We start from the raw sequence: 12044 nt of genomic DNA on the forward strand, positions 1-12044 counted from the left end.
ATCAAGGCGACTGATTCTCAGAAACTGGCTGGGCTTTAATGTGATATTCTGAGCGGACAGCTTTTCTTTAAATATGCCTCCTAATCTCATCATGCATAAATCTCCTTTATCCTCCTTCATGTGCTGATGTGTGTGTTTCAGGGCGTTCCCAAGCTTGTGTGCCTCAGGTTTTCTTATGCGTCAACATCTGGGCCGTAAAAGCTAAGGGTTAATGAAGTCTAAGTAAGGATAACACAGTGCTAATCATTCTGTATCATAAGACATTGAGTCATAATTACGGTGAAAAGCCAAATTTTCTTGAAATCAGCTGGCATATAGAGTCACAAATTCCTTAGCAACAGAAAACAGTGTTGCTCCCTCTGAGCCAACTGTGGGTGAGCTGGCAGCAGGAGGAGATTACATGCATTAAGCAAAACAGAGGCGCAATGTATCATGGTACATCTGAACAGATAAATACCAAAAGTACTGATTACTTTTCACAATTTTACTATTTCTTTTAGAAACTTGCAGGTTTGAACCCAAGCTTCAAGTAGCAAAAGCAATTTGCAAGGATTGGAAACTGTTGCTTTTTTATTTATTTATTGCAACAGAAATCACATGTGGTGCAAGAAGGATTTTCAAATCATGTATTTTTGCTGAAAAAAAAAGAAAAACAAAATGTGAGAAAATGACCAATTAGGAATAATTTGTAGGTTTTAAGCACTCAAGACATCAAAAAATATTTGACTGAAGTTTTTTTAAATGAATGTAGCGACAGAGAAACACTGAAAGCTCATCTACAGCTACCAGCTGTTCTTACTTTGTTTTCATACTAATTACAGGATAATGGCAGCACCTTATATAACAGTCACCGGGCCTTATCATTACTATTTAATGCGGAGAGAAAATGCAGTATGAAAAAGACAAGGTCAAATTCTGCTCTCTAGGGATTTGTTATCTTTTCTTTTTGTGTGGTATAGAACAAAAACAAGAGAAATGGGGCAACAATGCCCTGCAACTGCAACAACTTATACTTTCCTATTTTTAGTCTAAAATACCAAAGATTAAACCATCTTACAATATAGTTTTTAAAGAGCTCTTTGCTAAAAACGAGGCAAAACATAAACAATCAACTTAAGGATGATGTACCTGTATTAATATTCATGGCCTAAATCCCCAAGTCCAGTGCAAAGCATTAGACACTGTTTTGCAAAGGACGTCTCCACTGGACTCCATGGCAGTCAAATAATGAGTCATACCTCTCTGTCTGGCAATCTAACAAATAAGTATGGTTTTGGTGGTTGATAACAGGATAACAGCGCTTGCCTGAATGCATCGTTTCAAGAGTAAAGTTGATGGTGTGAGGCTGTTTTTCAGTGGTCAGGCTCGGCCCATTAGTTCCAGTGGAAGGAACTCGCATTGCTCCAATATATTAGGACGTCTTGGATAAATTCTAGCTCCCTACCTTCTGGAAACAGTGTAGGTTTCAACATGACTGTGCAACAATAAACAAAACAATAAACTGACTTGTTGCTCATATGCAAACTTCTGGTTTTGACATTTCTCAATATGTAAATCTGTTGAATATATATTTTTTCTCAGTCATAAACATCACAAAATCTGATTTTAAAAAACCCGGATGCCTCAGCAATAAGCAAATCGTGCCTTATGTTCATGTTTTTTTACATCCTGTCCCCTGTCTGTCTCATATTGTCCAGTTGTCCAGCACATTAAGCGACACAACATCGTGCTGAAGAGAGAACTGGGAGAAGGAGCTTTTGGAAAAGTTTTCCTGGCCGAGTGCTACAACCTTTCACCTGACCAGGAGAAGATACTCGTTGCTGTCAAGGTAATCATGAAATGACTTCCTTACATGCGTTTTACAGTTCCACCGCATGCCTTTTAAGCAGAAACATGAGCAAATAGTTCTGCTTCTGTATAGGAAGTTAGAAAATAGCACAGAAATGATCCTGTTCTGGGTTAAATCTTTATCTCCTTTATCAGGGTTTCTTATTCTGCTCTCTGATTTTGTTGACATATGTAATCGTCTGTCAGAAAGCAGATATTGCATCTCTGAATACTCATTGTGAGATTTTGTTTTTGTGACCATTCAAAATGTCCAGAAAAAGACTGGAGTGTCATGATTAAAAAAATAATAATAATAATAATAAAAAAAAAAAACTGGTTAATGGAAAAGAAAATTCAAGTCATGATGAGTTTTTAAAAGAAATTTGGTTTGAAAAAGATTTTTTGGTTTTAAATTAGTTAGTGAGAGTGAAATTACTGCCAGGTCAATATTAAGAAGTGATATCTGATACTTGCATTATATTCAAAATATTGAGCAACTTACAGAAGATAATCTCATGTTACTGAAAAAGATACACATCCTTCCGAGATATAATCCTTCATATGGCACTGGTGCCGTTTTTAGAACCTATGTTCACCTCCATTTCCGCTGCTATCATGACAAAGTCGTCCCTATCAAGGGTTTCTCTGTAAGAGGTAAGGTGGGATTACAGCTAAAACCGCTGACTTCCAGGATGAAATTGAGTGGCATCCCAGGAAGCATCCTTCTGTAACATGTATCTGCCCATCAGCCTCCCCATCAAGGCGGTTCTTCCTCTCTGTGCAGGTCCGCAGTGAAACAGGATCTGAATGGTGAAGAATTGTGCATTAACAATACATGACCTGTGACAGGACCACCCTTCCTCCCTCTTCCTTTCTCCTTTCCCTCCCAGCCTCCTCTCCTCTGCACCTCCTGCTTACACCTGCAGTATTTTTTTCCCTCTCTCCCTCTTCTGACTCATCATCCTGGCTCAGATCCTCCTCACGAAAACCCACAGATCTTTTCTTTTCTTTTCTTGGACTTCCTGTTTTCCTCCAGCTTATCCCTGAAACCACCTGCTGATGCTGCCTGCCAGCTTAGCTTCAGCTTAGTCAGCTTGCTCTACCAAATTTTCACCTGAAAAATCTCTAGAGCCGGAGTTCCCGCTGACAGCTTGGAAAAGCTAAGTTTATTTGTACGCATGGGTGTTTATGTGAAATGAAATAATCCTGAAGATTTAAAGAAATGTCTATAGAAAACAAACAAAACATTATTGTTTTTTAAAAATAAAATACATTAATCAGGCAATTTCTGGAGAGGAATTAATTAGGATTCCCTCATATTTCACCTGACTAAAATTGCTAAAACCTCCTACATATGTATCATATCAAGTTCACATTATTGGAGCAACCTTACTCTTCCTTTTGATGAAGGTCTGTCAGCTTTAAGCCTCAAATATTTAGTTTGGTTTTCTTTCTGACAGAAAAACCCTACCTTTCTGAGGCATTTGGAAATGAAACTATGGCAGTGAATGGGTGTGTAAAAAAATCAAAAATCATTTAAAATCAGCCATTTCTCTAAACAAAAGAAGTGGAGAGTATTTTCAAAAACTGCCTTACATGCCCAGGTGTGGTTGTCCAAACAATTTCACCCTGTGAGCAGACCGAAAGAAGTTGAATGAAGTCTCCAATAAATTAAAGACAGTAGTCATAGGACCTGCAGGGGATCTTGTTCCTGATAATGCGAAAGTAAATGAGACTGCACAAGTTTGGAGTTGGACATAGAGGAAACATTTGCTGTTTAAAAAACATGACAAGAGAGCGTGTAGACCAAGAGTTTTGGAATAATGTTCTTTTGACAGATTAGTCTAGATAAAGGTGCCCAGTCTGCTTTTTGTTCTGCTACAGCGCCATTACAATCAAAATGTCAATCTTTTTAATTGGTTTGGGAGAGAAGCAGGATTCTCGGCACCCAGAAACAATTTTTTTTAAAGTTTAACAATATTGTTTGAGTAACTGACACACACTTTACAAAATTTCTTATGAAGTCCTATGTGAAACCTCCAAACATCACTTAATGATTTGCAATTCTGGCTGCTGTTTGTTTCTTTCAGCAACTTGATGCAGTTTTTTATTTGAGATTGCAATCTAACTCAGTTCACGTCTACAAAATTACAAAATATGTATCTAAGAGGCAAGAGAAAAGTGAAATAAGCAAGCAACACAACTCATCAGAGAGGTTTAAGAAACTGGAAAAACTATGTTAGATATTTTGTGAAATTTTTCTGACTGTAAACACAGCAACAGCACTTGTTCCACTTCTTTGGTTGAATCTTTGATAAGTAAAACACAATCTGGTTGGTGTATTTTAGCAAGTAGATCAACGGTGTATAATATTTTGAAGTACAATCAATCTTTCAGATCCTGTGTCAACTGTTATGTTGTTGCTTCTTAAATCCTCACCATGATCCAAACCTTTATGTGCAAAGAATCTGCCAAACAAAATAGCAGAAAAAGAAGCAAAAAGTTGGAATAAAATATTAAAATATTGAGAGAAAGTCCAGAGAACTGCTGAGGGAAAAGCAAAGTTTAAAGTAAGATGGGATGGTTTACAACTTTGGTTTAATATTATGCTTGTCCTATAAATCATAAATGCTCTTCTCTCATGCTGTCTCTATCTACAAATCACCTTTCACTCGTTTTATTTTTTTTATTCCGCCTTTCATAAATTCGAACACCATGGCAGACGAGCTGTCTGAGCACCGGTTTATAAGCTGACAATCTGCCATTTAAATATATAATTACACATAATTATTTTGTCCGTACAGTGCACTCTGTCTGCGCTGCAGCACGAGAACATGTCCTTGATTGTTTACCATATTAAAACATGCACTCGCTAAGAAAGTTTAATGGTGTCAGTTTGGGAGTCAGTTATCAATCACCCAGTCAGCCATTACATGGAAGCTACTTTATTTTGCTCTGACTGTATATTAAACACCGAGGAGCCATCAATCAAAATCACGCTGCAGCAAGTACCGATGCTCAGTAAAATATTCACATCCATACGAATGCAGCACACTTACTTGACTGTATCCCATCCATCAGAAACACCAAACGCGTCCAATAATGTTTCTTTCTCACATGTAAATGAGTCACCACAGTTCTGAGTTAGAGGTTGTTGATTGCTTTTTTATCTGTCCAAGACCCTGAATGTGCTCAGACTGGATGACTAACAGCGTAATATTGTGGCTTTTTGGCCTGGGAATTAAATCAACTTTGAGTTCAGTGAGTGAGAGCGTGATGGGCCGCTTATAGACGTTTCTGCCTCACAGGGAAGTCTCGGCGGCAGCAAGCCGCCCTGGATCCAGCTTTATTATGGCCAGCTCCGTGCAGTGATTCATGATTATTTTATAGAGGTTATTTGGTGCTCTTCAATGATTAAGCACAGACAAGCAGTAAACAGGATCTTTGCTGAGACAAAATGTGTTCCTTATTTGACTAGCTGTAAATCCACGCTCATAAGAAAGAAGCATTCTGTGTAACCTACAAAGCTGAAAATTGGGAGAGAAATTGTCGGTTTCAACATCCTGGAATTAAGCAGGAAGCCAAATCACACTTCCTATATCTAGTGCTTAGCAAAAAAATATTCATTCACCTTGAACTCTTGCCCATTTTCTTGTGTCACAATAACAGACTTAAGATTTTATGTGGAGTTTATGTAATAGACCAACACACCGCAGCACATGATTGTGAAACTAAAAGGAAACAATTAATTGAATAATGAAACTAATAAACAAACAGAGCACATGTGGGAAAGAGGCTTCTCTCAGCAACTGAGATCAAACTTACAAAATGCTACGTCTGATTGAAATCTATACATGCACATCACTCTGAACCATGAACTTTGTGTTGGCAGCTTCGTGTTGTGAGGACAGCTTTCTTCTTGAGCGACAGGGAAGCTGGCCAGAGATTTTAGGACAGATGGATGGAGCTAAATGCTGATCATTTCTAGAGAAAAACCTTCAACTTGTCTTGAGCATACACTGAGGGCTCGTAAAAATCAGCCCCTTGTACTGCACTTTACTTCGTACAGAGGGTCTGACTCCTCCGCTGTTGAGAAATAATTGCTTCCTATAGGCGTGAACTATGTCGAAGTTTAAAACTGTATCCAATCGCTAACATTTGCCCGTGGTGTATGTAACGCAACAGTTTGTCGCTATGATACTTACTGAAAATTGTCTGCACTGTAAACAGCAGTCCTCTACCACAAAGAGAGAAGTGTCAATCCAAACAAAGTGGCTGTTAATCTTAATTCAACATCCGGAAGCGTGGCCAAAACGGACTGAGTGGCTTCGTTCACTTCCTCTGCTGCCGCCAAACTACAGGCAGACCACGTTTCTAAAACTCGACGTCATCGTTCACGACTTCTCCTACTGTTCGCTGATTGGTTGGTTGAAATTATACTGGAGAAATCCAGATCAACAGGGGAATGAATCCCCAGCTGGAGCAGCAAAGAGAAATAGTAACGGAGCGTAATTGCGTAGGAAGGAAGCAGCCAGGTAACAGTGTACGAGCGCTGATCCATTTTCACCTGATTTCTTAGTTGTGCAACAGTTTTGAGATCTGGCCAATTTTGAGATCTGGCTGGCGTCCAGCTCCCAATCAGTCAAACAAAAATTAAACCCTCTGGTAAGGGTGTGGCACTGCTCTGAAGCAGCACCACAAATTTACCTGAAACTCTTAAAAGTCATTGAAATGATTCTCACTAAAAGTATATAAACAACCCGGCTTGCTAGAATTAAGTACAACCAGCAATGTGATATATTAATATTATAATTGAATGTTGCTTGCTTGAAAGTACACAAGTCAGTACAAAAGACAGAAATTTTAATATTTGAGTTTATGAACTTCCGATGTCTACAAAGCCACATAAAATATTTCCCCCCCAAGCATGTCTGTTTGCATATTTAACTTAAGGTTTACTCATCTTTCTAACATTAGCATAAAACAGCTGCAGTAAAAGCATACAGACAACTGTAGTGGAATTAGGTTGCGGTTTTTCGACGCAGAAAGGCAAGATTTGGCAAGGAGGAACTTTTTGGTTTTTTTTGTTGAACCGTCTCTTCTTCTAAGGCAAGCGGCTCCTCACTTCCACGCTTTTCTTCTTCCTCATAGTTGTGGATTCAAGGCTTCAATGTGCCATAAACGCGCATACATTGTGAGCAGTCAGGTTGCATCCAAGGATCGAGTTGTACGGTGTGAGAACATGATTTGTGAGCTGTGAATTATTAAACCCCATGATGTTGTTTGTACAGTTTGAGCTGGAGCTGAATACGACTAAAAACATCATGCAATGCATGCTGAACTTTAGAGCCTGCAAAGGACTTGAGATGACACCTGGACATACATGCAGAGGTACAATGAAATAGTTCACATCATAGCATATTCATAAAACCCAGAGATAAATTCATTTTAAAATCTGAGGCAGATGTGATTTTCTGAATGAGAGCAAGCAACTTACAAAAATTCAGTCTGCTAACATGCAAATTAGATAGAGATAATGTATACTGGATTAAAAGTATGGCTTAGAAGCAGCACAATACATATTCATGACAAAAAACAAGCATCTTTTTCCCTCCCACTTCAGAATAGTACTTGACTTTACAATGGTTTTTCACATATCTTCTTATCTTCTTTTAGTTCTGCATGTAATCTTTATGCTGTATCCTATTACAGATTGGTATGTACATGACTAGAAAAACATTCCCTGATGCACTTTTGCTTTAATGCTGGCTGCAGAAGTTGCGTGCGGTCAGGTTTTCTACCATCTGCGCTTTCTGAGCCAAGGGTTATGGGTCATTCACTTCATGACCTCTTGTTCTGTGTGTGTAATCTGAGTTTCTTTCTGTGTTTTGGTACACAGAGAGACACCGACTCACGTATATCCATGTCATATGATGTAGGAAGACAATCTATTATTCATGTGGGACAAGAGAATTTTTCTATATCTTTTTTTTTTTGCATGGGAAACTAATACAGAGCCTGTATCACTTTCATTTCCTGCAACTCTTCATGCCCTATTCACACACTGACATTTCTCTCATTTCTTCTTTCTCCGTCACAGATGCTTGTGTTACTCAACCTCCCTCAAAGATTTCCTGATTCACTGAAGAGATTAAGATTAGTTTAGAAATAGGCTCTTTTTTACCTCCCTGCCTTGTCTTTGTCTATGTAATATTAATTTAACTCTTTGTATTCTGAGCTGGAACGCAGTTTGTTTGGGAGAGCACTCTGTTTGCCTCCACTGAGAAAAAAGAACCAACATAATATGTTGAAAGCCCAGAATGAAAAATTGCTCATCACCAGCAGTGTAGAAAGCAAAAGGCGCAAAGTTTCTTTATTTGTTGCTCTGCTAAAAACGCCACTTATGTGTGCATATGTGCGTGTATGTGTTTACGTATTTGCAGACGCTGAAAGAGGCCAGTGAAAACGCCAGGAAGGATTTCCACCGAGAGGCCGAGCTGCTGACCAACCTACAGCATGAGCACATTGTCACGTTCTATGGCGTTTGTGTGGAGAGCGACCCTCTCATCATGGTGTTCGAGTACATGAAGCACGGAGACCTGAACAAGTTCCTCAGGCACGTCTCGCTTCCTGATTGCACTGAGTGTTGCCAGTGTGGACAGACATAATCAGACAATTGGAAACAATGTTCAGCAGCAGCTTGTCATTTAAAAACTCTCCTCGAGAGAAGCTGAATATTGCTCTGTGTCTTTTGTTTGAGGCTTAAAGTACAAAGCACATCTGAACGTTTGTCACCTGTTCTCTCGTAGGGCTCACGGACCAGATGCAGTTCTGATGGCAGAAGGCCAGACCACCAGACCCGTGGAGCTGACCCAGTCTCAGATGCTCCATATTGCCCAACAGATAGCATCTGGCATGGTCTACCTGGCTTCACAGCACTTTGTGCACCGCGACTTGGCCACCAGGTATGTCACTTACTACGTTATTATTTGCTGAAATGACTTATTTCCTTTTTCTTTTTTTTTTATCAACAGGCAATATTGAAAAAAAATGGAAACACTCAGAAATGAATTACTTTATTGTGGTGTTTTCCTATATTTAGTTGGAAAAGACAAGAAAACATAAGTGTTCAAAAAGATCTCATCGAAATAGTCGTTTTCATGACTGAAACAATCACTACAATTTTCCAATAAACGCTGAAATATTTTAGAAAAGAGCAACCACCAAAGAAATTACAGGACACAGCGTGCAGTACATAATATCTGTGTAATGTGATTTCTGTCTGATATATTCATTCGATATCACAATAGGACATAACTGAATGAACCCTTCAGATGCTGAGCCATAAAAAGCATTTCACCTATTTCGGATTTGTTCTATTTCCGCTTTTTTGTTGAACGTGATAAATTTCAATATCAGACAAAAAAAATAACCCAAGTAAATACAAAATGACAAATACATTTTGATTTTATTTTGAAAAAAGTTAACCAAATCAGTTTGTGCCGCGGTGAAAAGGTAATTGCCCCCAAGAACTAATAACTGGTTGTTCTACCCTACGCAGCAAGAATTTGCCATCAAACTTACATCAGTTTTTCATCTCTGTGGAGGAATTTTAATTCCCTCATCTTTGCAGGATAATTGACTTTAGCGACACTGAATGGTGTGAACAGTTTGTTTGAAGCCTGTTCACAGTTTGACTGGTGGAGTAAATTTCTTTTCGCATGATTACATGTTAACAGTTTACCCACCTTTTGAGGAAACCCATGTACAGTAAAAAAACAATATATGGGAGATTATGACACAATCAGAAGCTGAAGTCCTGCATGTTTTGTATCTTCCTCTGCTTGAAAACACTTGAAAACAAATGAATAAGTCATCAGCAGACTTCTTAAAACTTGGTGACAGTAAAGAGAGATAATTAAACTATTTGATTCAGGAAAACATCAAAACACACAAGACTTCAGCCTCTGACGGCCAACCCACCTCTGTAACATATCAGTGTTTGTATTTATCTGGTTATTCTTTTTTGCAGGAACTGTCTGGTGGGTGAGAACCTGCTGGTAAAGATCGGAGACTTTGGCATGTCCAGAGATGTTTACAGCACGGACTACTACAGGGTAGGTGTATGTGTCGATATCTTTTCTAGCCCTTTTTTCAACCGACCCCTCCCCTGTTTACTGCTGCATGGGTCTCCATCTGCATCCCCCCCGCTCCGCCTCACACTTCACTGCCACCCCTCACCCGAGCATGGGCATGAACTAAAAAGTCAACTTTTGTTACTGTAAGCGTTTTGTCTGCCACTTTGCTCCAATACAGAAACATTTTACCTTATATTTTTAAACAGATAAGTTACTTTTCCACTACCTACTGTAATTTATTTTTAATTTTTTGCAATTTCTCTTGTCAACATTACAACTAAATAATTACTTAATGTTGCATTGCATTAATCAATCCGAAGACCTCAACTATGAGAAAGAATAACATATAAAACAATTACCATCTTCACTCTTGACCACAAGCTTCAGAACATATAGCCAAGCGAGCTTCAGAGAAAGAAAATCTCTTGCTTGTAACCAAGTTTTCTAATATATGTGAAGACATTCTAAGAAAAAAAGGAAATAGAAATGTCGTCATGCACACACAGTTGGACAAAGAACATTTTTATGCTACAGAGGAAGATCACCGGGGTGTAACACCCACAAAGGGCATCCATTTGTTTTATTGTAATGAGTGCATATCTAGAAACAGCAGAGCCAAAAATAAATGTGCCTGCACACAAACAGAAGAGCGTTAGCGCACATTTATCTGCCAACGTTGCCTTATTTGTGTCATTCCCCGCCTTTACTTTGAGTGTCAAGATAACCCAGGGGTACATGAGTGAGTCAGGAGTAAATCTGTGGGGCGGGGTTTCTCCTGCTGTACAGCTATCTGTCACTTTCCCAAAGGGCCAAGGCCTAATAAACTGTATTGACTGATCGATAGTGGCTGTCCATTTTCCAACCCTCTCCCCCATCCGCTGTGACATACTGACATGACTGACAGTGACAGATAACTCCGAGGAGGCGGGAGAGGGAGGAGTGCTCATTCGGTGACAAGAAAAATCTCTGTTTGGAATAAATAATGACATTAACAGTGACACTTTGAAAGATAATAATCTATATGACATGCAATGGATGTATTGTTCTTCTTCTTGTTGAACAGAGTCCAGGAAAAGGAAACGCTCGGTGTGCTTTGTGTTCCAGAGTAATAACTCTGCATATTTATCTCGCTAATATACCGGGGCTGTATATTAGCGAGATAAATTATGCTTTGTAATATGTCATTGATTCATGAACACAAAGAACAGCTGCAGTGTCAAAATAGGGACAATTAGTTGAGCATTGCGACCGACCGTTTGGGTGTGTTATTTATTTATTTTGTTTTAATTTCTGCATTTAGAAAATTAAGCACATCAGGAAAAAAAAATCTCTGAGTGGGCTTCTTCAGTACGGTCTCTGTGTGACAACACATAACAACCTCCTCCTCCTCCCTCTTCCTTTCACCCCTTCCTCAATAATGCCAAGTGCTGAGGCAGTATCCATGGCAACGGGTAGCGGGTGAAGGTAGCAGCGGTGAGCTCTGGAGTTGAATTCATCGTTTCTCAGGAAGAAAAGTAATCAGAGAACTTCTGCTTAGTATGCTGAGGCAGTAGTAGAGGAAGAGAGAAGGAGAGGGGGGGTAGAGACAGCAGTAAAAAGATGAAAGGAGGAACGAGATGGGACAGAAAACAGCAGGAGGGGAAAAAAGGGAGGAAAAAAGTGGGATGTCAGACAGGGGAGTAAACAGATTAGCAAATACAAAAAAGGAGAGAAAAGGCAGTAATAGAGCGATAAAGGAACATATTTGGAGGAGGAAGAGTGTAGAGGCTCAGCAGCCTAGAAGAGGCATCGTACAGGAGACAAAACAAAGCAGAAACCGCAACAGGGTCTCTGTCAGAGACAGAAAGAACGACAAAATAAATACAGAGGAGAACAACAGCACAGCAGAGCGGCAGTTTCAGGACGATGGCCGCATCTCGGCACCTAGAAGAGATGGAGGTGTGTATTAGTGCGTGTGTGTGTGTGTGTAAGGGTGTGTGTGCGTGTGTGTGTGTGTGTGTGTGCGTGTGTGTGCGTGTGTGTGTGTGTGTGTGTGTGTGTGGGTGTGTGTGTGTGTGTGTGTGTGTGTGTGTGTGTGTG

The 12044-nt window shown here is 39.5% G+C and overlaps 1 protein-coding gene across 1 annotated transcript in view; it reads left to right on the top strand.

Annotated features, from left to right (window-relative positions):
* Positions 1-425: 425 nt before the first annotated feature.
* The window catches only part of LOC103470649 (BDNF/NT-3 growth factors receptor), a 26472-nt gene continuing 14853 nt past the window's right edge, over positions 426-12044 (top strand). The window contains exons 1-5 of the mRNA XM_008419260.2: positions 426-435; positions 1698-1828; positions 8271-8443; positions 8637-8792; positions 9860-9944. Coding sequence (XP_008417482.1) covers positions 426-435; positions 1698-1828; positions 8271-8443; positions 8637-8792; positions 9860-9944 — 555 coding nt within the window. The remainder of the gene's footprint in view (positions 436-1697; positions 1829-8270; positions 8444-8636; positions 8793-9859; positions 9945-12044) is intronic.

This window comes from Poecilia reticulata, linkage group LG9 (genome assembly GCF_000633615.1).
Source record: "Poecilia reticulata strain Guanapo linkage group LG9, Guppy_female_1.0+MT, whole genome shotgun sequence".
Taxonomy (NCBI): Eukaryota; Metazoa; Chordata; class Actinopteri; order Cyprinodontiformes; family Poeciliidae; genus Poecilia; species Poecilia reticulata.